The following is a 26,875-nucleotide window of genomic DNA, read 5'->3' as shown; positions in this document are numbered from 1 at the left end:
GTCCTTCTGTTGCTAGTTAAAACTTCTAATGAATTGATTCCTGTTCTTATCCACAGAACTATTGCACAGCTAAAACCTTGTACATATCTGACTCCGACAAGCGAAAGCACTTCATGTTATCGGTAAAAATGTTCTATGGCAATAGCGATGATATTGGTGTGTTCCTCAGTAAACGAATCAAAGTAATTTCCAAACCCTCTAAAAAGAAACAGTCACTGAAGAATGCAGATTGTAAGTATTGATTTTGCAAGCTGCTTTGTACAGCACAATGCCACCTTTATTTGTATGTCATAATTTTCAAACGAGAAAATGCCCTTAATCGTGCATTGGGTGTGTATGTAGGAACAGCAGCGCTGCCATATGATAACTTGATCTAGCAATTTAGAAGGGCATGAACCTTTATAACAAATACATCATAGAATAATAGAATAATAGACTTGTAGAGTTGGAAAGGACCCTTCTGCTTCCCACTAAATGTAGTAAATTCTAAGCTAGTGCTCAGATGTGTTAGAATGGTGGTGTGGTGCAGAATATTGGCCATGTTAACCTCTATTTTGGTTGGTTCCAGACACTCTGAGAAAATGGCTAGGCAAAGCTGCACACAAAGAAGCCGCTTGATTTTACAATTTTAGTATTTGGAGGAGGAGGGGAAACAGTGCCAAGATTTGGAATAAGGCCTGCAAAGGATGGTTGAAAGGAATACCTGGCATATTGATTTCAAACACTGGAATTAGAAGGAAATGCTTTGTTTTTGCTGCTTTGGAGAAAAACAGTCGGTTGCAATTGGCTTGTGAATCTGTTACTATGGCCACATTTAAGGAATTTTAATTTTATATATTTTTAAAATAAAGTTTCCAAATTTCTGAAGTAGGTTGCCATCAGGAATGCACTTTCTTATATACACACATTCTCTGGATTTTAGCTTTGCAACCAAAAACATTTAAGTACTTTTGGAAGGAATATGTAGCAATAGATTATTAGAGTTGCTGCCTAGATTAATTTTGCATGCGTGGTCTTTGCATGCAAATCTTTATTGCTTAACAGTCTAAAGACTGACATATTTAAATATCTGGCTTGTTGGTTTGTTTTTGCAGTGTGCATTGCATCGGGGACAAAAGTGGCACTATTCAATAGACTTCGGTCGCAAACAGTTAGCACGAGATACTTGCACGTGGAGGGAGGAAACTTTCATGCCAGCTCGCAACAGTGGGGAGCATTTTACATTCACCTCTGTAAGTAAAGCTTGCGATTGAAAACCCATACTTGTCTGTGCTGTGTGATTGCTTTTGGAATCTGTTGATCTCCTTGCATACTAAAACCTTTTCTTTTCCTCTGCAGTGGATGATGAGGAATCGGAAGGTGAAGAATTCACAGTTCGAGATGGCTACATTCATTATGGGCAGACGGTTAAACTTGTTTGTTCCGTCACTGGCATGGCACTCCCAAGACTGGTATATTTGTTTTTAAATTTTAGATCTAGTATTATATTTATATCCCGCCTTACTTCCAAAGAGAGGTACACGGTTCTCCCTCTCCTCATTTTATCCTCTCAACAAAGCCCCAAGAGGTAGTTTAGGCTAAGACAGTGGCTGGTCACCCAGGGAGCTTCATGGTTGTGTAGGGATATGAATCCTGGTCTCGGATCCTGGGCCAACACACTAACCACTACGCCACACTGGATCTCCACTCCTTTGATAATATATATACATACTTGTTAAAGAATAGAGAACTGAGAATACAGTTTTTAACTAATAATCAGTCTTTAAAAGCTACCAGGCTGGTTATACATAGCTGTTAATGGTTGTAAACTATTCTCTGTTTTGATATACCGTACTTTTTGGCTCTATTGGATGCACTTTTTCCCCTCCAAAAATTAAGGGGGAAATGTGTGTGTGTGTCCTATGGAGCGAAGGCAGGCTCCTTGGCTTCAGCGATAGCAACGCGAAGCCTCCGAAGCGCAGAGGGAGCGCTCCCGCTGTGCTCCGGAGGCTTCGGGTTCCTTTTGCTGAAGCCAGGAGGTCAAGACTCTCCTGGCTTCAGCAGAGAGGGAGAGCTGCACAGTGCCCCTTCAGCAAAGCGGGAGGAGAAATGGAAGGGGCTCCGTTTCTCCTGCCACTTCGCTGAAGGGGCGCTGAGCAGAGAGGGGGAGATTTTTTTTTCTTGTTCTCCCCCTCTAAAACAAGGTGCATCCTATGGTCGGGTGCGTCCTATAGAGCGAAAAATACGGTACATTTGGTTCTGTGCAAGGTATACCAATGTAGAACAGTATAAGGCACTGTTTCAAAGTCTAAATCCATATTGTCAATTTACTACAATATGCTTAGTGCTTAAATTAAAGTGCCTCCTGTAGTTTCCTAGGTTTGATGAACTATAGAAGCTTCATATGAACACGGATGATGTGTTTAACTGGCTCCTGATACTTGATGAATCCCTCCCACAGTTAGAATCCCTCAAGCACTCTTTTGATACCAAATCTATTCACATACAAGTTCACTGCTGCCGCTTTTCAGTGCCCAGAAACAAGTTGCATTTTGAGTCCAAGTGTGTCTTATGTGCACTTTTTTATCTACAGATAATTCGAAAAGTGGACAAACAGACGGCATTGCTAGATGCAGACGATCCAGTGTCACAGCTCCATAAGTGTGCGTTCTACCTTAAAGATACCGAACGAATGTACTTGTGCCTTTCCCAGGAGCGAATCATCCAATTTCAAGTGAGTTAGTTGACAAACGGGTAATATTACACGTCGACTTAATCTCATACTGCACCAGTGCCAATCCAAGGGAACAGAGTACACAAAGTTTGAGCTCCTGGTCTGGAGCTCTTGAAAGGAGCGGGGTGGCAGGGCTCAGCAATTCCTGGATCAGATTTGCTGCTAGCAGTAAAGATTGTATGTAGCACTGCACACCTTTGTTGCAGATCAGACCTTTCCTTTGAGGTTTAGCTGAGGTTTCAGAAGCTTGCCTCATCCTGTAAAATATTTGTAGAACTAGCTATGGAGCTGCAGATTGATGCATAGCATAGCAGATTTTAGGAGCTCAGAGTGTGGTGGAGAGCTGCCTTGAAATGGGTGCAACTACCGTATTTTTCGCTCTGCAAGACGCACCAGACCATAAGACGCACCTAGTTTTTGGAGGAGGAAAATATTCTGAATCCCAGAAGCCAGAACAGCAAGCGATCCCTCTTGCTGTTCTGGCTTCTGGGAGAGCCGCGCGAAGCCTCTTCAGGGCAGTGGGATGAAGGCTCCCTCTGCCCTGAAGAGGCTTCGTGCGGCTAAGTCAGAAGCTAGAACAGCAAGAGGGAGTGCTGCGCTCCCCCTTACTTTTTTAGAGGGGAAAAGTGCGTCTTATAGAGCAAAAAATACTGTCCTGAAGAGGCTTCGCGCTGGGCACTTGAAGGGGGCAGGGAGAGGCAAAGGGCTGGGGAAAACTTTGCAGAAAGAAGCAAGGACCAAAGAGAAGATGGATTTCTGTGGTGGGATAACCCTCCAAATGTTGCTGGACGACAACAGCCACCACCCCTGACCACTGGGCCATACTGGTTGCAGTGGACGGAGTCCAATAATATCTAGATGTCCAGAGACTTGCTATCTGCAGCATCTGTGTATCTGGCCTAATAAGGTCCAGCTCCGAGGGCCTTCTGGCAGTTCCCTCCCTGCGAGAAGTGAGGTTACAGGCAGAGGGCCTTCTCGGTAGTGGCACCCGCCCTGTGGAATGCCCTCCCATCAAGGAAACAAACAACTATCTTCAGGACTTTTAGAAGGCATCTGAAGGCAACTCTGTTTAGGGAAATTTTTTATGTTTTATTGTTTTTTTAATATTCTGTTGGGAGCCGTCCAGAGTGGCTGGGGAAACCCAGCCAGATGGGCAGGGTATAAATAAATTCATTATACTGAACTTAGGCTTCAGTATAGTGCAGTGCTAAGCAGCCTAATTTAAACAATTAGGAACTACAGTAGAGGGGCTTCCCTGAGGATCCTAGCTTACAAATTATGCAAGTGAACACAACTAGTTTGTGAATGATGCTTTTGCAACAGGGGGTGGGGGGAAGCCACCCCACACAAAGGTGGCTTGATGTGCTACAGTTGATTCATTCTCCGCTTTTTGTTTGTTTGTTGGTTGGTTGGTTTTAACATGAAGCATTCTTGGCCACCTGATTACTTCTCTGTTTTTTTTAAAGGCCACTCCATGTCCAAAAGAACCAAATAAAGAGATGATTAATGATGGCGCTTCATGGACAATCATTAGCACAGATAAAGCAGAGTACACCTTTTATGAGGGAATGGGACCTGTCCACGCTCCAGTAACACCTGTGCCTGTTGTAGAAAGTCTGCAGGTGAGTTGATGTCCCTGCACTCATCTTGGGATTTAGTTCACATAGGTGCCACCTGACATTAGCTTGCTAAGTTCAAGAGTTGACCTTCTGCGAGTGGTAGAACGGGAGTAGCTTGCAAATTATAACAACAGTAGTTGTGCTAGGGGCTGCACAGCGTCTTTTGCAAGTACAAGACGCCCCTTGGCTTGGGCTGTGGTGCTACACTAAAAGCAAGGCTAGCAGAATAGAAAGGTGGTTAGCACAGTTTGGCTGCCGCCACTGGTTATCACGCGTAACCATCTTGCTTCTTTATTGCATTAATCTAACAAGTCTAATTGGTACTTCAGCTAACTTGGTCTCAAAAACGTTGCCTCAAAATGCACGTAGCTGCATTTTGTGCATTTCTCGAGTGATTTGTGCACTTCTCACAAGTATCTGATAAGTTTATATCTCATTTCCCCACCCCAACCCCTAGTTGAATGGAGGAGGGGATGTAGCAATGTTGGAACTTACTGGACAGAACTTCACTCCAAATTTACGCGTCTGGTTTGGAGATGTGGAAGCGGAAACAATGTACAGGTGCGGTATCACACTTAACGATATTTCTTTTCACACATCAAGTTCAGAATGTGGTTTTTTTTGGTGGACTCTAAAGATAAGTCTGTCATCTGTCTAGGTAAGTGTGAGAGTTAATTAACCACTTAGCCTTGAATAATATATCAATTTTAAATTAACTTGCATATTACCAAAACTTCAATATAGGTGCCTGCTTTTGAAGTAAATTACAATTTAGGAGGCCATCTTTCCAACATTCTTTTCCATTTCCCATTACACTAGCAAACAGGGAACCAAAAACGCTTTTATCTTTCATCATGCCACTTAAAATTTTGCCCAAAGCATCGTTTATCTGTTTGAAATACTTTTATACCGCCTTTTCTGACAAAGTCCTTTCAAGGCCCTTAAAAAAGACAAGTTAGCTTCATATTCATAGCAAGAATGGTGGTGTTTCCGATAATTTACAGTACAATCCATTGGTCCTCAGTGATCATCCTTTTCCATGCGTATTGGTGATCTGTACAGCCATGCCAACCCACCAAAGTTTTCCCAGCAAATACACCTTCCCCAAACTGAATTAATTAATTAATTAATTAATTCAGTTTGGGGAAAGGTATATCAGTTAAAAAACTGATACTTTCTGGACTCATAGGGCTTTGTTAGTGGTGAATAACTTTTGTTTGGAGAAGCAACTGGCAGCTGTGTTGGAAACAACTGCTGGTATTTTTATTTTAAGGGTGTGTTTTTTTTTGGGGGGGGGGGGTGTTTGACTCCGGTCCCTTGCTCCACAGTACAAGCAAAGCCAGAACAAATTAAGGGGGAAACTTTTTCTCCTGCAATTTCTCTTACAGAGAATGAAATAAAAAAAGATCTGTTAGCTATGTATAATGTATGTATGTATGGTGATTGCAGAATCAATTTTTTCCTGTTGGAGAATTTAGATTGCCTGGGTTCAGAATTATTATTTTTTACTTCGTATGGAGTATCCACAACTTTGCACATTCTTTCTTGGCAATAAAAGTGTTGGTCAGCTAATGCGCTCTCTCTCACTCTCTCTTAATATTTATTTATAAATTTTAAAAGTGGCTGAGGAAACCTAGCCAAATGTGCAGGGTATAAATAATAAAATAACAATAATTATTACAAATTTAATACAAAATACGCACTTCCCTATTAATATTCAGTTACCATTTGACTTGCCCTCAATGGTTTCCCCATAATTTCTGATGCTGCTGCATATTTTGATTTTTCTATGCCCTATCCTTTCTGCTTATTTTCAGGCACGTAGTTCCTGCTGTTTTTCATTCAAATCCCACTTGCAATTTCCACAAGTATACAAGCACTCTTTAAATACAGTGGTACCTTGGGTTAAGTACTTAATTTGTTCCGAAGGTCCGTTCTTAACCTGAAACTGTTCTTTACCTGAAGCACCACTTTAGCTAATGGGGCCTGCTGCTGCCGCCGTGCCGCCGGAGCACGATTTCTGTTCTCATCCTGAAGCAAAGTTCTTAACCCGAGGTACTATTTCTGGGTTAGCAGAGTCTGTAATCTGAAGCGTATGTAACCCGAGGTACCACTGTAAAATCAACCATTCGGTTGCGTCCACGTGATAGCTGTGCTGATGGTTACAATGCATCGATTTATCGGTGGTCATTCATGGGGAGATGGTGGCACAGGGCTCTCTCAGGGCTCCAAAACTGGCTGCAGTTCATGTGAGCATCTGAGTTTGAGGTGAGGGCTGATCAGTTGCTAGGCAACTTGATGTGAGTTAACAGCATGGAATGCACAGCAGTCTGTAACCTGAAGCGTATGTAACCTGAGGTACCACTGTATTCTACAAAAGCTTTCCAATCCTCCTTAAAGGCTGCCTCTCCTCGATCCCTAATTTCCATAGCTGAATTTGCCAGTTCTGCATATTCCGACAGCTAACGTCTCTTCCCTCTTCCCCAGGTGTGCAGAGAGCATGCTGTGTGTCGTTCCCGACATTTCCGCCTTCCGGGAAGGCTGGAGGTGGGTCCGCCAGCCGGTCCAAGTCCCAGTCACCTTGGTGCGCAATGATGGCATCATCTACTCTACCAGCCTTACATTTACCTACACGCCAGAGCCAGGGCCCCGACCCCACTGTAGTGCCGCTGGAGCAATCCTCAGAGCCAACTCCAGTCTCCTGGCATCCAACGAAACAAACACAAACAGCGAGGGAAACTACACAAACGTCAGCACAAATCCAACCAACGTCACATCGTCCACGGCAACAGTAGTTTCCTAACCACTGCTCTTTTATGTGGAACTTCTAAAAAAAAAAAAAACTTAAGTGCTTCGAACAATGAAACTGAACAACTTTTGTGGTTTCCCGGTGGGGTGGAAAAACCTCTTCACTGCTCTCTGAACTTCTTTCACCTACAAGTGCTGATCTCAGTAGAAGCCACAGCTAAAAAATCGCGGGGAGGAAAGGCCCATTTCTATTCATACTCAAAATCTATTTTTAGTTGTCTCTTGTAAAAATGGGCTCGAAACTAAAAAAAATAAAATAAAAGTGGCTGGGATACAAGTTGAACTCGAAAACATGGACATAACATAGTTTTTATGGACCAAGGAAACGCTTTAGTATAAAAGGTACATTTTCACCATACCTTTTTGTATCACAACATATAGTATGCTTTTGTTACCAAATAGTTTATATATTATTATTTTTTCCTCTGAGCGTTTGCTCTGAAGTATACTCAGGTTCCAAGCCTGACCATTCTTGTATAATCACCATACTCTTCCAGTTTTTAAAAAATATATATATTTTTGGTCTGTGGCTGGAACTTGCATTTTTTTAAACTGAAGTCTTGTGACTTTTTATGAACTGATTTTTTTTTTTATTTTCACCAAGTAGAACCTTGTAAAGGCCAGCATATTTTTTTTAAGACGATATGAAGTTTGTGCAAAAGCTTTAAAAAAATGCCTCTGCCTTGCCTGCAATACATGCAATGTATGTTAACTTTAGAGCTCCTCTTTCCGCCATTGTGGACAGCTCTTTCTATGTGTTCCTTTGTTATGTATTTATAGTGTTGATTCATGAGGTTTTTTACATTACAAATGTGGCCTCGTGCAGTTTTTCTTAACTGCTCATGCTACTGGCATCTGTTGGTGTTTCGGAGGGTTCTTCCTTTCACGGTCAATACATGCATTCAGGTTGGCTTTTTTATTTTTTGCTAATCTTGTACATAATTTGCTATTAAGTGTAAGTTAAATGTGTGCGTGATTCTTTTTTTTTTTAAGTGAACTGTTCCCAATAACTTCATTTGGCAGCATGTTTGTCTGTCTCTTTGGCATATGGCAACATTCCCCCCCCCCTCCCCTTGAAGCATTAGCCACAAACAGGATTGGTCGGTGCATCTCTTCCTTGCGAGTTGGGAGCCATCACAAACCGGCATGGCTGTATCCTCAGACGTCAGGCCAAGCTAATGAGCTTCTTCTTTTGTATGATATTGCTTTCTTTGAGTGTGAAGTCATTGTACAGTTAAATGATAGTACTTAGAAATGGCTAATTGCAAAAGCACTGATATGGACTACACTTCTTCCTTCCTTTTCTCCGTTGCCAATAATCTACTGCAAGGTTCATATCTTTCCCCGATTGCACGTTAATGGAGGGCCAATTGACACTATTTCTTCTCTCCAAAGTCCTTTTCCAAAGCTTCTTGTAGAACGCTCCATAGGGACTTTTGTGACCAGGGCCAGGATCTTAAATACCTGTTCATGTGTTGAAAGCAGCAGGAGATGGAGTCCCACAGGGATCCTTGTCTTTGCTGAGATAGGCTAACGTGGCTACCACTCTGGAAAGTGTGCATGCGCAGTATTTCTGCACCCTCAATAGGGAGGCAGCGGGTATCCCTTTCTGTCTGCATCAAACATGCCACATCAGAGCCTGTCCTGACCTTTAGGAGCAGCTTTTGAGAGGACCAAAAGTTGCTCAGGAAGGAGTGGACGAAAAGCCCCAGGCTTAGATGGCCACAGGGTTTCCCCCTGCCATCATATGCCTGGGAATCCTTGTGATTGAGGTTTATTGGATGAAGGTTTGTTGGGCTGAGGTGGCGAAGAAGACCCAATACATAGTAGACCCAGTCACAAGCCTTTCTGCCCACGGCTTGGATTTCCAAGCCCCACTAGAGGGAGCGGAGAAGTGGTTGATCTTGAGTTGCACTAGTTGGATATTGGTGGTACTTAAATTTGGAAGTTGTCGTGTCTTATCTCTCTACCCCACCCACACTTTGACGGGTTGAGTTGAAGCGATTTCTCTTTTGATTTGTTGCACGCACAGAAGTACCGTTACACTTCCTAGGATATAGTCCTGGCGTGCATTTCTCATCCTCCCTCAAACTACATGCTTCCATAAACACAAGGGAAGTGTTTGGCTACACAAGTAAGCAATGTTAGTGACTTCCACATAGTCCTCAAGTTTAATCAGCACTGTTACTTATATTTTGAGTAGATTTTTTCCCACATCAAGGCTGTAGTTTCTAAACCCATCCAGTTAAATCGGTGCCGCTGTCTTGAAATGCGCTGTGTTGTCTTTTCGTACTGTGTAACTTGCCCCCAACAACATTGTCGCAAGCCGTTGGTTCTTAATACTTAGCCAGTTACTGCCTCTCCTCATCTATCTCTCTCTCTCTTTTTTTAGTGACCAAGGGCAGGATTCACTGTGGCCTTATCTCTGGCTGTTTACTGGCATTTACTTGCAAGCCTGTATATGTTGTCTGTTCTTAATTTTCTCCCAGTTGTAACGTAGTGCAAATTGCTTCATGGTGTGTGCTGAAGAGGTATTGACTTACGCAGCGACGTTCGCTCACAGACTTTTCGCTAAATGTGTTCGGGATCAACACATGCTAGTGTTTGAGCTTTTCAGAAAAATCAAAACTAATAATTGCATACACAGTTGATAACTGTTACAAGCTTATCAGCTTTCACAGTACCCCCGGGTGTCGTCATTTTTGCATATAGCTGCATCTCATCCTTTTAAATCTCTTTGCCCTGCGTTGCCCAAATGGCATATATCCAATATTTGTATCTCTTAAGGAATTGAACTGAAGGAATTATATCTACTTTTTGCCTTTATCTCTACACTACAGGATAGTGAGAGAGTGTTTTTTTGGGGGGGAGAGATAAATTCACTTTTAAGCAGTACCTTGTAACCTTAGGACACTTGGCTTTTGTAACCTTTTTTTTTTCTGGACTAGCTGTCCTGTTATCTTCAGGTAGGAAAATTGGTGTATTGGAAATAGTCTTCCAGACTAAAATTAGAAATAATCTTTCATTGCTCTGAGTACGTTTTATTTTCTAAATCTCTTTCGCTGATGGATGGATCCTCATTTTTTCATAAATGGGTTTGGCTGTTCAACTTCCATAACGTAGTGAGCTAAATTTGCCTGCTAATGTGCAGTACTTGGGGGGGGGGGGTGGAATGAAACTGCGGTCTACAAAATGCTTTCGGAATAAGGTCACTGGCCTAAACAGGGCTACCTCAGAATAACCAGTCAAAATGATCATAGCTGGCATAAGAGTGTTATGCTATAGTCTTTGAACCCTGTTAAGGGCCATGTTATACAATCAGAATATAATTTACCTGAGACTGCACTACTATAGGTGGGAGGGACTGTTATGGCTTTTAAATACCTTAAGTCCCTATAAAACCAGCTTATGGAGGGGAGAGGGTTCAGCTTTTTCCCATGCTCATACTAAATTTCTGCATTCAAGGAGTTCTCCACCCTCTGTGGCAGCATTCAGACATGCAGTCCTTCCCTCTTGTAGTGGAACATCGCAGAAATATGACTTGGTTTTCTAACCTGGTCCTTATTCTTGCATCTTTGGGGAGGATAAGTAGCATTTTTGAGTTGATCCAGACCACTTTTAAAATTGCTTTAAATTGCTTTCCGAACAATGTGAGAGAGCAAGCAGTATGCTCTGTTTTGTATGGAAAAAGCAGCTCAGTGCTGAGTGCTGCTGTTACATGTTAGGTCACCGTTAAACCTTCCGGAACATATTTTCTACAGGTCAGTCTCGAGGGGTTGTACAAGTCGTCTGCAAATTTCTAAATACATCTCTTAAGTAGAATGTGTTTGATTGCACCTCCGACACTAGCGCAACCCGTTTCAGACCAAATAGCTTCATAGCGGCTTCCATTCTGAAACAAAACACTTAACTTATGAATCATGGCATTTATTTTTTTCTTTAGAAAACCGGTTTATGTGAGTGTAGAGCGTCTGTACTTTTCCTGTGCCAGGTGTTTTAACTTGTTTTCAAACACTGTAAATGTGGGGTTGGGTGGCAGCTTGGCGTTAGAAGCAAAATTTGGGTTTCCCTAAACGCCTTTGGGACTGAGGTTTTTTTCTCTCTGTGGAAACTGCAGTACTGAGCAGCTGTTCCAACATCGTGAATGTGTGCCCCCCCCCCCCCAATATTCTGTTCTGTTTTGTGGAGCTTTATATGCTACTCTTCTTATGTTGTATTGTGCTTTTGGAATTAGAGCATCACCACAAACAGGACATTCAGCATCCTGGAAGGAGAGAGATTTGTTCACAGCTCATGTCTACTTGGAAATCTGTTTATACACGTGTGCATTTAGAAGTGAGTTGGGAGTTTCTTCTCGCTGTGGATGAAATTGGCATTTTGTGCACCCTTCCTCAGTCAAAGCCCCGGAGATAACCCTCTCCCAGCTTCCTCCTGACCTGCACTGCAGCCAAACACTCCATGTGTCAAACTCCTCCATCCTCTGGCTGAAGGCATCGGTGCATTCCCCACAATGCCCTTCATGTTCTTTCAACGTTATGCGTAGAATGTCAGAACTTCTCTGGTGCTTGTTTGTGGCTCTCTGCTAAGAAGCCATTTGTTCTGGCAGCAATCTCTTGACGTTGGCTGCTGTTAAGAGTTTTTGTACGGCTGAGGACCAGATGCATCAGTAGACAGGAAGAGCACAGTTTTCCCTAGGTGGGGAATGCAGTCTTAAAGTAAACAGTTTGGGCTGCAAGCACGCATCGGTAGTAAAGCCCCTGTTGATAAAATTGAGTAAAATTGCATATGATTGAGGGAATGGGGAATTCACGAGACGAAACATTGGTGGCAGGCCTCTTGTGGTGATGTTCATCCGTATGTGTGTATGTGCCCATTCAGTCCTCAAAAGGGTTTTATTTTGCAAACCGCGCACCTGTAAAACTTGGTAGCAATAAGATAGAAGGCTGATCAAGTCTTTGCTATACCTTTTGTAGGAAAACGAATCTGCTCAGATTTTATAATTCATCAGTTAAACTTCAAGCCTGCAAATAATCAGCAGTTTCCAGGAATAAATAAAAGTGAAATGTATGCCACATCAAGTGTGTTGTCACATGTACAGAGTGTGTAATTAGCTCGTTCAATATTTGATTTTACAACGTTTCACTCAACTGTGTCAAAATTAAATTTAATGTTCTGTTACTCTTCCTGCGACTAATTAATCAAAAAAGATGTATGACACTGAGATGATTGCAAACTTGTTAAAATTTGGGTGTGCTTCTGCACACAAGGGATTGGTTGACAGTGAAGTCATCTGTGTAACCAGAAGAGCAGAACATACCCATGCAAGAAGTCAACTCTTTGAGGAACTGCACTCTGGACGCCACTCAAACTGGATATGGAATCTCTTTTCATACAGCTTGTAAAAAATTGCAGAAGTTAGACAAGACTGTTTTTTTATTCAAATACTGTAAATATGAACTAGTTCACTTTTTGATATTATTTATTAAATAAGGAAAAAACAAACTGTTTAATTTCATTTAAATTCATAGCTAATTAAGTTGGGTTTAGATAGTTGAAACATAGAAAACTTGGGTTTAATTCTGGTTTGGGTTTAGATTTTAAACTTTTAAAAAAAAACTGCATTTGAATTTCTGCTTCGGATATAATGCAGAAAGGGAAATTAATCAACTCCTTGGAATGTAATTTATAAAATGAATACAGTGGTACCTCGAGTTACAAATGCTTCAGGTTACAAGCTCCGCTAACCTGGAAGAGTTACCTGGAATTGAGAACTTTGCCCCAGGATGAGAACGGAAATTGTGCGCCGGCGGCGCAGCTGCAGCATGAGGCCCCATTAGCAAAATCATGCCTCTAGTTAAAAACAGTTTCAGGTTAAGAACGGACCTCTGGAACAAATTAAGTTCATTAACTGGAGGTACCACTGTACAATGATTAACCTGAAGGAACTTTTTTTTTCTGAACATGTGGCTGTGATACAAACAGCTGTGTCTGCATTCTGTGGGGGATTTTAAAACCCCAAAAACCTGTTCTCAAGAAGTTGTCTTTTTATTTATTGATTTTTTGAGGAGGTCCATATTTGTAACTAAGGCAGCATGACGATCTGGAATTAGAAAAGGAACTGTGGGACCTCTAGGGTTTTATACAGAATCACTTGGGCACATAATACAGAAATCTGTCGGTCCTGACCTTTTTACATGCAATTAATACTGCATTCCACTTTGCTCCCTGTCAGACTTGATTGCTTGAAGATGGAATTGAGCCATCAGCACCTGACACACACCTTTTTTTTCTAGGTATGCTTGCATAGGAGGAGTAAATGTACACTTTTAGCTCATAGAGTTTAAAGCAGGGGTCAGCAAACTTTTTCAGCAGGGGGCCAGTCCACTGTCCCTCAGGCCTTGGGGGGGTGGCGGACTATATTTTGAAAAGGGGGAAAAAAGAACGAATTCCTATGCCCCACAAATAACCCAGAGATGCATTTTAAATAAAAGGATACATTCTCCTCATGTAAAAACACCAGGCAGGACCCACAAATAACCCAGAGGTGCATTTTAAATAAAAGGACACATTCTACTCATATAAAAACACGCTGATTCCCAGACCATCCGTGGGCCGGATTTAGAAGGCGATTGGGCCGAATGCGGCCCCCGGGCCTTAGTTTGCCTACCCATGTTTTAAAGAGTATTTATTTATTTATTTGGTGTTTCAAATTAGAATTTTACAATCACACATACAACAAGAAAACAAGCTTCTATAGAATCTCCTGAACTTCCCTCCTCCCCTTCGTGTGTCCTATTGTTAGTCATTTCCTCCTCAATCTTTTATACTAATCCAAATCTTTTACATCTCCATTATATCCAAAACTCACCATTAAACCTCAAGTGCTATTCCAATCCTAATAACGATTTGAACTGTTTACAATGGTTGTCAAGGTAAATTATAAAAATTCCCCCATTCCTTATTAAAATTTAATAAGAAGAATTAAAATTCTTCAAGTCATTTTTGCCATTTTGGCATAATCCATCAATTTAATCTGCCATTCTTCTCCGGTCGGGACTTTGTCTTCTTTACATCTCTGGGCCAATAACACCCGCGCAGCTGTTGTCACATACATAAATACAGTGGTGCCTCGCAAGACGAAAAGAATCCGTTCCGTGAGTCTCTTCGTCTAGCGGTTTTTTCGTCTTGCGAAGCAACCCCATTAGCCTATTAGCGGCTATTAGCGGCTATTAAAGGCTTAAGGGATTAGTGGATTAGCTGCTAAAAGGCTATTAGCAGCTTAGTGCCTTAGAAAAAGGGGGTGGGGAGGGGGGGAAAATCGCAGCAACTTGCAAGACATTTTCGTCTTGCGAAGCAAGCCCATAGGAAATTCGTTTTGCGAAGCACCTCCAAAACGGAAAACCCTTTCGTCTAGCGGGTTTTCCGTCTTGCGAGGCATTCATCTTGCGGGGCACCACTGTAGTCTTTTCTGTTCCATTGTGATTTTGGCACCTAAAATTCCTAAAAGAAAGACTTAGGTTTTTTTTTTTAAAGAAACAGTTATTTTAAGCATTTTAAAAATGTTTAAATAGAGTTTATGATTCAAATTCCATCTGCAAATGACAACTATCTTGTACCTTAGATACTGCTGAGGAACATTGGCCATTGCTAATACAGTGGTACCTCGGGTTAAGTACTTAATTCGTTCTGGAGGTCCATTCTTAACCTGAAACTGTTCTTAACCTGAAGCACCACTTTAGCTAATGGGGTCTCCTGCTGCTGCCGCGCCGCCAGAGCACAATTTCTGTTCTCATGCTGAAGCAAAGTTCTTAACCCAAGGTACTATTTCTGGGTTAGCGGAGTCTGTAACCTGAAGCGTATGTAACCTGAAGCGTATGTAACCCGAGGTACCACTGTACTTTGGTCTTTTCTTGCCAGAACCATCAATGGTCAGGCAGTGGGGTTTATCTTCTGGTTTAAACATTTCAAAGCGTGTGGGTATTTCATGTATTCAAAGCCACATTTGTAATAGTCTTGCCAACAAAGTACATAGGCACCAGCAGCCTGTGATTGTAATCATGAATTCTTGATACACTACGGTTACACTTAAGATTTCTTGGTTATATACATGTTTTAAACAGCATCTTAGGGCACTATGTTCATATTTCTAAGGAGGGTCAGAGAAGAGGAACGGCTAAGGGAGCTGGGCATGTTTAGCCTGGAGAAGAGGAGGTTAAGGGGTGATATGATAGCCATGTTCAAATATATAAAAGGATGTCACATAGAGGAGGGAGAAAGGTTGTTTTCTGCTGCCCCAGAGAAGCGGACACGGAGCAATGGATCCAAACTACAAGAAAGAAGATTCCACCTAAACATTAGGAAGAACTTCCTGACAGTAAGAGCTGTTCGACAGTGGAATTTGCTGCCAAGGAGTGTGGTGGAGTCTCCTTCTTTGGAGGTCTTTAAGCAGAGGCTTGACAACCATATGTCAGGAGTGCTCTGATGGTGTTTCCTGCTTGGCAGGGGGTTGGACTCGATGGCCCTTGTGGTCTCTTCCAACTTTATGATTCTATGATTCTAAGTCAGTGAATGTGATGTTAGAATAACACACATTTATAGAGTACTTTAAAGTGATCAAAGCACTTCGTACGTATTTTTCACCTAGTAATCCTATTATTGCACAGAGCCTAGGACTTGCCGATCAGAAGGCTGGCAGTTCGAATCCCCACGACGGGGTGAGCTCCCGTTGCTCGACGGGGTGAGCTCCCGTTGCTCCCCTGCTCCTGCCAACCTAGCAGTTTGAAAGCACTCCCGGGTGCAAGTAGATAAATAGGTACCGCTCCGGCGGGAAGGTAAATGACGTTTCCGTGCGCTGCTCTGGTTCGCCAGAAGCGGCTTAGTCATGCTGGCCACATGACCAGGAAGCTGTATGCAGGCTCCCTCAGCCAATAAAGCGAGATGAGCGCTGCAACCCCAGAGTCATCCGCGACTGGACCTAATGGTCAGGGGTCCCTTTACCTTTACTAATCATATTAATAACCTTTAAATATAGGCCAGTATTATTTCAAGAGTAGCTTGTTTTATCCTGTTTGCCGCTTATGTGGCTGGAGCAAACTCTGGGAGGATTCCTAGCCCGAAATGCTCCCTTTACTACACCAGCTCTAATACGGTAAGCCATTTTCATGCTAAAAAATAATGCGCCTGACATTTTATGGAACGTGGAGGCAGGGAGGCGTATTTATCCTGTTTGGCTGCATAAATCATCCTGGCTTTTATCCTTTTAAAATTCTGTGAAACTAAAGTGTAGCCTTTCTCAAATATTAGCTATCTTAACATACTATTTCCCCGTTGCGCTTAACAAAAATCGAGGTTTTGTGCAAAGTGCACGAAAGTACTCTGGGGTCATTGTTACTGCTTTTATTTTCATTTCATAATTTATTCCCTTCCCTGCTATGCGGGAGAAACTCGATTTTGGTCGTGAATGGCAGGCTTCCATTATTGTTAATGAATAAAATGGTGATAATGGGCTTATTGCGAGGTAACCACACGATATTACTGGCTTTATTAGCTGAGAAGAGCTAGATCATTACATGCCTTGTGTTGCAAGCAATGGCTTTGCAGTTGCTTTTAACACCCTTTTCTCTCCATCCACCCAGCCACCCCTGTCAAAGAGTATGTCACCTGATACGTGCCCATTTAAAAGTAAATCCTAAGCCTTCACTGCATTATTTTTGTCCATACCTCCAAGAATTTCGTAGCTATGCATGTGGTTCTCCCAAATCACTTTATACTCACAACATTTCTGTGTAGTAGGTGAGGCTGAGACAGTGGCTGACCCATATAGTCTATATACAGTGGTACCTCGGGTTACATATGCTTCAGGTTACATACACTTCAGGTTACATACGCTTCAGGTTACACACTCCACTCACCTAGAAATAGTGCTTCAGGTTAAGAACTTTGCTTCAGGATAAGAACAGAAATCGGGCTCCGGCGGTGCAGCGGCAGCAGGAGGCTCCTTTAGCTAAAGTGGTGCTTCAGGTTAAGAACAGTTTCAGGTTAAGAACGGACCTCCGGAAAGAATTAAGTACTTAACCTGAGGTACCACTGTACAATGCAAGCTAGACACAGGTGGCGCTGTGGTCTAAACCACTGATTCTCTTGGGCTTGCCGATCGGAAGATTGGCGGTTCGAATCCTCACAACAGAGTGAGTTCCTGTTGCTCTGCCCCAGCTCCTGCCAACCTAGCAGTTCGAAAGCATGCCAGTGCAAGTAGATAAATAGGTACCACTGCGGTGGGAAGGTAAATGGCATTTCCGTGTGCCCTGGTTTCCATCACAGTGTCCCGTTGCGCCAGAAGTGCCAAAAGCGAGCTGTAGCAACAAGAACAATAGCATTTATTATTTATACCCCGCCCATCTGGCTGGGTTTCCCCAGCCACTCTGGGTGGCTCCGAACAGAATAATAATAATAATAAATAATATCAAACATTAAAAACTTCCCTAAGCAGGGCTGCCTTCAGATGTCTTCTAAAAGTCAGGTAGTTGTTTATTTCCTTGACATCTGATGGGAGGGCATTCCACAGGGCGGGAGCCACTACCGAGAAGGCCCTCTGCCTGGTTCCCTGTAACCTCACTTCTTGCAGGGAGGGAACCACCAGAAGGCCCTCAGCGCTGGACCTCAGTGTCTGGGTAGAATGATGGGGGTGGAGATGCTCCTTCAGGTATACTGGGCCAAGGCCATTTAGGGCTTTAAAGGTCAGCACCAACACTTTGAACTGTGCGCAGAAACGTACTGGGAGCCACTGTAGGTCTTTCAGGACTGGTGTTATATGGTCCTGGTGGCCACTCCCAGTCACCAGTCTGGCTGCCGCATTCTGGATTAGTTGCAGTTTCCGGGTCACCTTCAAAGGTAGCCCCATGTAGAGCACATTGCAGTAGTCCAAGTGGGAGATAACCAGAGCATGCACCACTCTGGAGAGACAGTCTGTGGGCTGGTAGGGTCTCAGCCTGCATACCAGATGGAGCTGGTAGACAGCTGCCCTGGACACTGAATTAACCTGCACCTCCATGGACAGCTGTGAGTCCAAAATGACTCCCAGGCTGCGCACCTGGTCCTTCAGGGGCACAGTTGCCCCATTCAGGACCAGGGAGTCCTCCACACCTGACCACCCCATGTCCCGCCAAAACAGAGAAGCATGCACTTTTAGTTGGTGAAATGGGTGCTTCTACTGCTCTATCCCATGGGCACTACTTTCAAGATGGTCTCATCATTGGAAGAGCAATGATGTTCTTAGTTGTTGTTCTGAGACTCTGGAATGAACTCAACAAGGGGACCTATCCATTCCAAGTCAGTTTCTGGAAAAGACCATCTTCATTGTGTGAAAACTTCAAGTGTCTGTTTAGCTGTCCAAATAAGTCACCATGGGGCGGTCTTGTAGTAAGGTAAAAGCTTACTGGGAAATGAAAAGGATGTTTAAAATAACCTTTGTAAAAAAAACAAAACCAGAAGCATTTCTTTTGGGAATTACAGGGACAGAACTACCTAAACTGTATAGAAACTTATTCATGTATGCTACCACAGCGGCAAGAAAGCTACTTGCCCCAAAACGGAAAGAAGCAGAAGTCCCAGGAAAGGAAGAATGGATACAAAAACTTATGGAATATGCAGAAATGGCGAAACTTACCGGAAGAATAAGAAATCAAGATAACATTCATATACAGTGGTGCCTCGCAAGACGAAATTAATTCGTTCCATGAGTCTCTTCATCTAGCGGTTTTTTCGTCTTGCGAAGCAACCCTATTAGCGGATTAGCGGATTAGCGCTATTAGCGGTTTAGCGGCTATTAGCGGCTATTAAAGGCTTAAGGGATTAGCGGATTAGCTGCTAAAAGGCTATTAGCGGTTTAGCGGCTTAGAAAAAGGGGGTGGGGAGCGAAAAAAAATCTCAAGACTCGCAAGACATTTTCGTCTTGCGAAGCAAGCCCATAGGGAAATTCGTCCTGCGAAGCACATTGAAAAATGGAAAACCCTTTCGTCTAGCGGGTTTTCCGTCTTGCGAGGCATTCGTCTTGCAGGGCACCACTGTGTGTGTGTGTGTGTGTGTGTGTATATATATATATATATATATATATATAATATTAAAGAATGCAATATATATTAAAGAATGCAAATGGTTTATTGAATATTTACACATAAATTATAAACAGATAAGAACATTGGCAGAGTTATTATAATAACCTGCAATTTTATAAGAGTATATATTTAAAGAAGATGAATAAATGAGCAAATTAATTTGAACATGCAGAAGATATTAAAAACAAATTTAAGGAACCGCAGAAAGAGGGAGAAGGAAATCAAGTTTTGGAATGTCAAAATGATTATAAAATTAGTGAAATGTTTAAAATTAGTAAAATGTATAAACTTGAAAAGTATAAATCAATAAATGGAATGAATGAATAAATGAATAAATAAATGCATATAAGTCACAGTGGAGCACCCTGCCTGCCATTTTTCATACAGCAGCTGGTGTGAATAATTTGAAATATTAATAATATATATGAAAATCGTGTGTGTGTTTTAATATAGTTTGTCATATAATCAAAATAGTACCATTTTTTCTTTTAAGTTGGTACCGGACTGGTGCTGCTGTTGTTGCTGTCAGAGCTTTTTTTCAGCCGGAACTTGCCGGAACCTCAGGTGGGCGCCATTGCCATTCTGACTGAACAAGAGAGGTATTCATGGTGAGTCCTGGCACCTCTTTTTCTGCAAAAAACAGCACTGGTTGTGGTTGTTATATATTTCTTTATACCCTGGTGTGTTTTTTTCCCCTGACAGGGAATCACAGTTGGAAGGTATGTTAGAATTAAGTAAATGCTTATATTCCTAGCCGGTGACTTAAAAAAGAACAGGATGGAGATGATAATTAGTGTGAATGATGGGATGATAGCTCCTCTGAGGAAAACATGCTCTAGAAATGTAATAAATAATAATGTATGAGTTTGAGCCTAATAATAATAATAATAAATTTTATTTATACCCCGCCCTCCCCAGCCAAGACCTGGTTCAGGGCGGCTAACACCAAATATAAAAACAATTGATTGAAATACAGCTTTAAAACAGCTGAATGGGGGATGATCCAGGGTAAAGTTGGAAACATCCGGAAACTTTGATCTGTTTGCAAGGCATGGGAAAGCGCTTGGAGAGAAAGAGTAGAAATGGGTTTCACCGCGTGACTTGAAAACAAATGTTGCCACAGAGAAGATGAAGAAAGGCATCGTCTCGACCAACCTGCTACCTCCTTCAAAGTATTCGCCGCTATCAAAGATAAAAGGTGCACACAGGTGTGGAGAATCTCACAGCTCCTGGAGGGGCATTGAAAAAGTACCGAAATGCATATGCTGTTGTGCCAGATGCCAAGGTCGAACAAAAGCAAACAGGGCAGATTTTTGGCTCGAAATCAGATGCTGGAAGGAAGCCGGCAGAAGGCTTTGGCCAAAGAAGCTGTGGAAATGCAACATTTTATCCATACCGCTTTTCCTTTATGGCAAGAGCTTAGACAAAATTAATGCAAGCATGCGGAGTATGGGTTCTGGTTATTATTATTATTATTATTATTATTATTATTATTATTATACCTCAGGTTAAATACGCTTCAGGTTACAGATGCTTCAGGTTACAGACTCCGCTAACCCAGAAGTATTACCTCAGGTTAAGAACTTTGCTTCAGGATGAGAACAGAAATCGTGCAGCAGCGGCGCAGCGGCAGTGGGAGGCCCCATTAGCTAAAGTGGTGCTTCAGGTTAAGAACAGTTTCAGGTTAGGAACAGACCTCCAGAACGAATTAAGTTCTTAACCTGAGGTACCACTGTATTATTAATTGAATTTATATACTGCCCTACACCTGAAGGTCTCAGGGCGGTTCACAGAACAAAATCAAAATATAAAACTACAATATATACAGTGGAACCTTGGTTCTCGAACGCCTTGGTACTCGAATATTTCGACTCCCAAATGCTGAAAAAGTAAGTGTTCCAGTTTTTGAATTGTGCTTTTCAGAAGCTGAACATCCGATACGGTTGTCGACTATTGTTTCCAGGGCACCTGCGCCAATTGGAAGCCACGCCTTGGTTTTTGAACGTTTCGGAAGTCAAATGGATTACGTTTGAGAACCAAGGTACCACTGTATGATCAAAATAAAAACCAAAACCCAATAACACCCCTCCCTCCCAAAAGAACCACATTTTAAAAGGGCATAGGATGTCAATCAAATCAACCAAAAGTCTGGTTAAAAAGGAACACTGGGGGGTCGCATAACTAGTTAGCATGCCAGAGTCTCGTTCGTTATCGGAATTAACCAGACAAGTCGCTCCACCAGCTAAGAACGCCCACCCACAGAATCGAGAAAGCGATGTCACTCTGTCAATCCTTTCTGTGTCCCGGCTGGGTGAGCTTTCCAGTGTTATTCCAAGAGCAGTTACCATATTTTTCACTCTATAGGACGCACCGGACCACAAGATGCACCTAGTTTTTAGACGGGGAAATCAAGAAAAAAAATATTATTCCCCCCAGAGCAAAGAAGCCAAGACAGTGAGCGGGATCCATCCCGCTGGCTGTCTTGGCTTCCTCTTTAGCCACGCACAGCTCCTCCGGCTGGGAGAGGCTGCGTGAGGCTATGGCAAAAGCCAAGACAGCCAGTGGGATGGATCCCGCTCACTGTCTTGGCTTCTTTAGCCGCGCACAGCCTCTCCGGCCGTGAGAGGCTGCACGGGGCTATGGCAATTCCCCCACCTCCCACAAAAGCCCACAGGAGCCACACGCCCTTTAAGGAGCTCGCGGCTCCTGCGGGCTTTTCTTTGAGGAGGGAGAAGGGACTGACTGGCTGCGTCAGTCCCTTCTCCCTCCTGGGGAAAAGCCTGCAAGAGCCACGTGGAGCTTGTGTGCGGCTCTAGGGGGCTTTTCCTGCCTGCCTCCCCCCTGCATTCGCTCCATAAGACGCACACACATTTTCCCTTACTTTTTAGGAGGGAAAAAGTGCGTCTTATGGAGCGAAAAATGCGGTAATTTGCCACTACCATTAGGCTAAAACTGTATTGGTTAGGAAAAATGGTGAGATTGCAACGCAGTCCTGACAGCTGCATGCATGTGAAATGATTATCGATAGGATCTGGAGGGTGTTAGTACCAGGTGAAATGAAACTCTGTAGTAAATGTCAATAAAACTGCTAGGCACCTTGTTCAATTATCTTGTTGAACTTGCAGGGTATATCAGTGTTATAAAGTTATCACCTATATATATCAGTTCAGCTATTGCAACTTCCCCCAACTTTATCCTGGGAACTGGTAGCTTAGTGAATGTTCCGGGGCTTCTTTTAAAACTCTAGCTGCTCCCACGAAACGGGCGGGGTGTCTTTGAGGAAAGTGACCCCCTGTTCAGGGGCACATTCAATGACACAGTTAGGGACTTGTTTATTTCAGGCAAACCTGATTTACGGAACCCACATCCTTTAAAATATAGCAAGGTGGTGTCTTTGAATTGTGCTTTCTGCCCCCAATGTGTTTTGGAAGCAGAAGGAAATGGTTGACGAAGTAAATGCACTCTGGAGACAAAAGATCGAGAAAAAGAGCTCATCCCAGCAGGAATTTGCTTTACCAACAAGTCAGCCTCATTCAGCGGTTATCTTTGCTAGACCAGAAAAAAAAAACACCCCTCTTCTGTTCTGTTTTTCTGCTGGAAGCCCTGTGTGCATCAGCAAACAATCAAATGTGAAACATAACAAGCGTCATCTCAGAGGCGTTTTTGTCCGATTTCCAAACCTTTTGCGGGATTGCACAAGCTAAGAATGGAATTGGCAAATCATTCTCTTGGGAATACAAGCTATTTTGCATGGATTCCATCCTGCTGCTAAGGCGTGCCTGATGCCCGCACCATTTTTCATTCAGCTTTTAAAAGAACAATACTGAGCTGCAATTTTTCTTGGTTAGAATCAGCAAATGAGTTTCTTTTATTTGGGGTGGAGGATTATCTGTCTCCCGGAGCAGGCAGTTTTCTTTTCTTTTTTTCTGAAAAAATTATTGGTTTTTTACCATTTCCTTTTAAATCCATACAAAAAATATAATCAAAGCATAAAGAATTCTCCAAATTCTCAGACTTCCTTCCCTCCATCGACAGCCCTTTTTCACTGCATATCATAACGTTCTCTATTTGTCCATAAAACTCTAATTATCTCCATAGTTCATTTCACATTGCGAGTGTTATTGTATTCCTGCCAATGTGCTTATCTGCTTACAGTCTTCTCCCAAGTAAGTTACAAATTTTTGAAGATTTCCTCATCCTGGTTCCTGATTTTCCCAGTCAATTTGGCCATCTCAGCATAGTCGATCAATTTTATTGTCCACTCTTCTCTTGTAGGAATCTTGTCTTCCTTCCATCTCTGGCTAACGTTGTCGCATACATGAAAAGTATTTTCTGTTCCCTTGGTATCTCTGCACCTATAAAGGTAAAGGTAAAGGGATCCCTGACCATTAGGTCCAGTCGTGGCTGACTCTGGGGTTGCGGCGCTCATCTCGCTTTATTGGCCAAGGGAGCCGGCGTACAGCTTCCGGGTCATGTGGCCAGCATGACTAAGCAGCTTCTGGCAAACCAGAGCAGCGCACGGAAACACCGTTTACCTTCCCGCCGGAGCGGTACCTATTTATCTACTTCTACTTTTGACGTGCTTTCGAACTGCTAGGTGGGCAGGAACAGGGACCGAGCAACTGGAGCTCACCCCATCGCGGGGATTGGAACCGCCGACCTTCTGATCGGCAGGTCCTAGGCTCTGTGGTTTAACCCACAGCACCACCCGCGTCCCTCTCTGCACCTATAATTCCTAATAAAAAGGCTTCTGGTTTTTTTTAACAAAAGTTATTTTAAACATTTTTTAAAAACTCATTGTAAATCATTTCCCAGTAAGCTTTATTCCTGGAGCAGGCTCAGTGGTGCCATCACAGGTATAATCATCAGGCCATCTCGGGGCCAACCCAACCATGAGGCAAGGGGAGGTGCTTGCCTCAGGCGGCAGGATCCATGGGCAACAAATCCCAATGTCAGTCTTTATCTCCCCCTTGTTCCTGATGTACATCTCCATTCACCCTTTCTTCCCTGATAGGGAGGCTCTGGGCAATCTCTTGCTATCCTGCAGAGCAGCACTGCAAGTAAAATCTCTTACACAAACAAGACTACCTGCTCTTTCATGCAATGTGTCGTTTCATGTTTTGCAGGGCCCGTGGACACATTTGCAAACTGAAATAAGCTGCGGTAGGCACCATGCATGCACCACAACCACACATGCATGCTTATGCACACAACCACACACTGCCCGCGGACTGTCTCGCCAGAGTGGTGCATGCTCTAGTTATCTCCCACTTGGACTACTGCAATGCGCTCTACGTGCGGCTACCTTTGAAGGTGACTTGGAAACTACAACTAATCCAGAATGCGGCAGCTAGACTGGTGACTGGGGGCGGCCGCTGAGACCACATAACACCGGTCTTGAAAGACCTACATTGGCTCCCAGTACGTTTCCAAGCACAATTCAAAGTGCTGGTGTTGACCTTTAAAGCCCTAAACGGCCTCGGCCCAGTATACCTGAAGGAGCGTCTCCACCCCCATCGTTCTGCCCGGACGCTGAGGTCCAGCGCCAAGGGCCTTCTGGCGGTTCCCTCATTGCGAGAAGCAAAGCTACAGGGAACCAGGCAGAGGGCCTTCTCAGTAGTGGCGCCCGCCCTGTGGAACGCCCTCCCATCAGATGTCAAAGCGATAAACCTGACATTCAGAAGACATCTTAAGGCAGCCCTGTTTAGGGAAGTTTTTAATGTGTGATATTTTAGTGTATTTTTGGTTTCTATGGAAGCCGCCCAGAGTGACTGGGGAAACCCAGCCAGATGGGCGGCGTACAAATAATAAATTATTATTATTATTATTATTATTATTATTATTAACACTCACTTTCCTCCTCTGCTAGCAATAAGGCTTGGGGTGTGTGTGGAAATATTCGCTTCCCTCCAATTTGGGGAAGGGGTTGATTTCCTTGTAAATACAGCTGGGAAGGCAGGAGTTAACTTTCTTTCCCCTGCTGCAGTCTCCAGGATAGGTTAAAAAGAAGAAGAGTAAAGGTAAAGGAATCCTGGAAGTGAAGTCCAGTCAAAGACAACTATGGGGTTTTGGTGTTCATCTCGCTTTCAGGCTGAGGGAGCCAGTATTTGTTCACAGACAGCTTTCCGGGTCATGTGGCCAGCAGGATTGAACCGCTTCAGGTGCAAGGGAACATTGTGATGGAAACCAGAGCCAGTGCCGGATTTACGTATAAGCTGAACAAGCTATAGTTTAGGGCCCCCACTCTCTTGCCCCCCCCCCCAAATTAAAGAGATAAAACCTGGATGTACAGTTCCAAAATATAAGATAAAAAACAAATAAAACCTGCTTACAGTTAGAGCTTAATAATTATTTCACTATTAATATACTTCTTCTTAATTGTATTTCAGTTTAACAAGTACTTTGACAAACTACATATTTTGTTATGTGCAAATGGCTTTAGATACCTATTAGGTCCATAAATCACCATATAGCATTTACTCAACGCAAAAAAAAACAGCAACCATTTGTTGTTGACAAAGGACAGCTGGACATATAAAGGGTCCCATTACCTTCAGGAGCTTAGGGCCTCATCAAACCTAAATCTGGCCCTGACCTGACCAGAGCGCACAGAAACGCTGTTTACCTTCCTGCTGCTGGGGTACCTATTTATCTACTTGCGTTGGCGTGCTTTCGAACTGCCAGGTTGGCAGGAGGTGGGACAGAGCTTGGAAAAAGTCTCCTATTGGAGGCAATAGGTTTTTATCTTCCAAGTCTCACATTAAAGGGACAGATTATCCCCAAGACAGAGATGGATGCAGTGTATAAATTTAATAAATTTAATAAATCTATCCTCATCATTATCATCCTTGGCAGGAGCAGGTGAATTCAGTTTTCAGGATAATTACGTGGTGTTTGTCAGCTCAACCCTCTGCCGCTTCCCTTTCTCATCCTTCTGCAGTAACTTCCTCTTCTCCTTTTTTAATATTTAAAAAGCATGTTTGTTGATGATACAGCTTAAGGTGAACATGAACTTCTCTTTTGTCTGTGAAATGGAAGCTTGTTTTGTTTTCCTTCCCTCCATTCTGCTGCTACAGACCCCAGGTGTACTAGCAGAACAATATTTTTCCTAGTATGTCTAGCATTGAATCTGGTGTTTTTCATATGTGCCCCTCCTACAACAAATATCATGGCAAATATACAGTATCACATCGACCACACGAGTACACAGGCATGTATACTGATTATTATGTTTCATGTTGTTGTTGTTTAGTCGTTTAGTCGTGTCCGACTCTTCGTGACCCCATGGACCAGAGCATGCCAGGCACTCCTGTCTTCCACTGCCTCCCACAGCTTGGTCAAACTCATGCTTCAAGAACACAATGCATCCATCTCGTCCTCTGTTGTCCCCTTCTCCTTGTGCCCTCCATCTTTCCCAACATCAGGGTCTTTTCCAGGGAGTCTTCTCTTCTCATGAGGTGGCCAGAGTATTGGAGTCTCGGCTTCAGGATCTGTCCTTCCAGTGAGCACTCAGGGCTGATTTCCTTCAGAATGGATAGGTTTGATCTTCTTGCAGTCCATGGGACTCTCAGGAGTCTCCTCCAGCACCATAATTCAAAAGCATCAATTCTTCGGTGATCAGC

General features: G+C 43.0%; 1 protein-coding gene across 6 annotated transcripts in view; it reads left to right on the top strand.

The window, feature by feature from the left end:
* Positions 1-12,642, top strand: part of RBPJ (recombination signal binding protein for immunoglobulin kappa J region) — a 44,497-nt gene extending 31,855 nt beyond the window's left edge. For 5 of the 6 annotated variants that reach the window (XM_083458371.1, XM_083458370.1, XM_083458372.1 and 2 more), the window contains 7 exons: positions 57-231; positions 1,095-1,232; positions 1,339-1,451; positions 2,573-2,713; positions 4,180-4,335; positions 4,790-4,893; positions 6,820-12,642. In XM_083458371.1, the coding sequence (XP_083314497.1) occupies positions 57-231; positions 1,095-1,232; positions 1,339-1,451; positions 2,573-2,713; positions 4,180-4,335; positions 4,790-4,893; positions 6,820-7,135 (1,143 nt within the window). In that variant the 3' untranslated portion in view covers positions 7,136-12,642. The remainder of the gene's footprint in view (positions 1-56; positions 232-1,094; positions 1,233-1,338; positions 1,452-2,572; positions 2,714-4,179; positions 4,336-4,789; positions 4,894-6,819) is intronic. The other variant, XR_014515377.1, reaches the window with a different exon arrangement.
* Positions 12,643-26,875: the final 14,233 nt, after the last annotated feature.

This window comes from Podarcis tiliguerta (genome assembly GCF_965153285.1).
Source record: "Podarcis tiliguerta genome assembly, chromosome: 9".
NCBI classification, from domain to species: Eukaryota; Metazoa; Chordata; class Lepidosauria; order Squamata; family Lacertidae; genus Podarcis; species Podarcis tiliguerta.
Note: the sequence above shows the minus strand (reverse complement) of the source record. Positions and strands in the feature narration are given on the sequence as shown.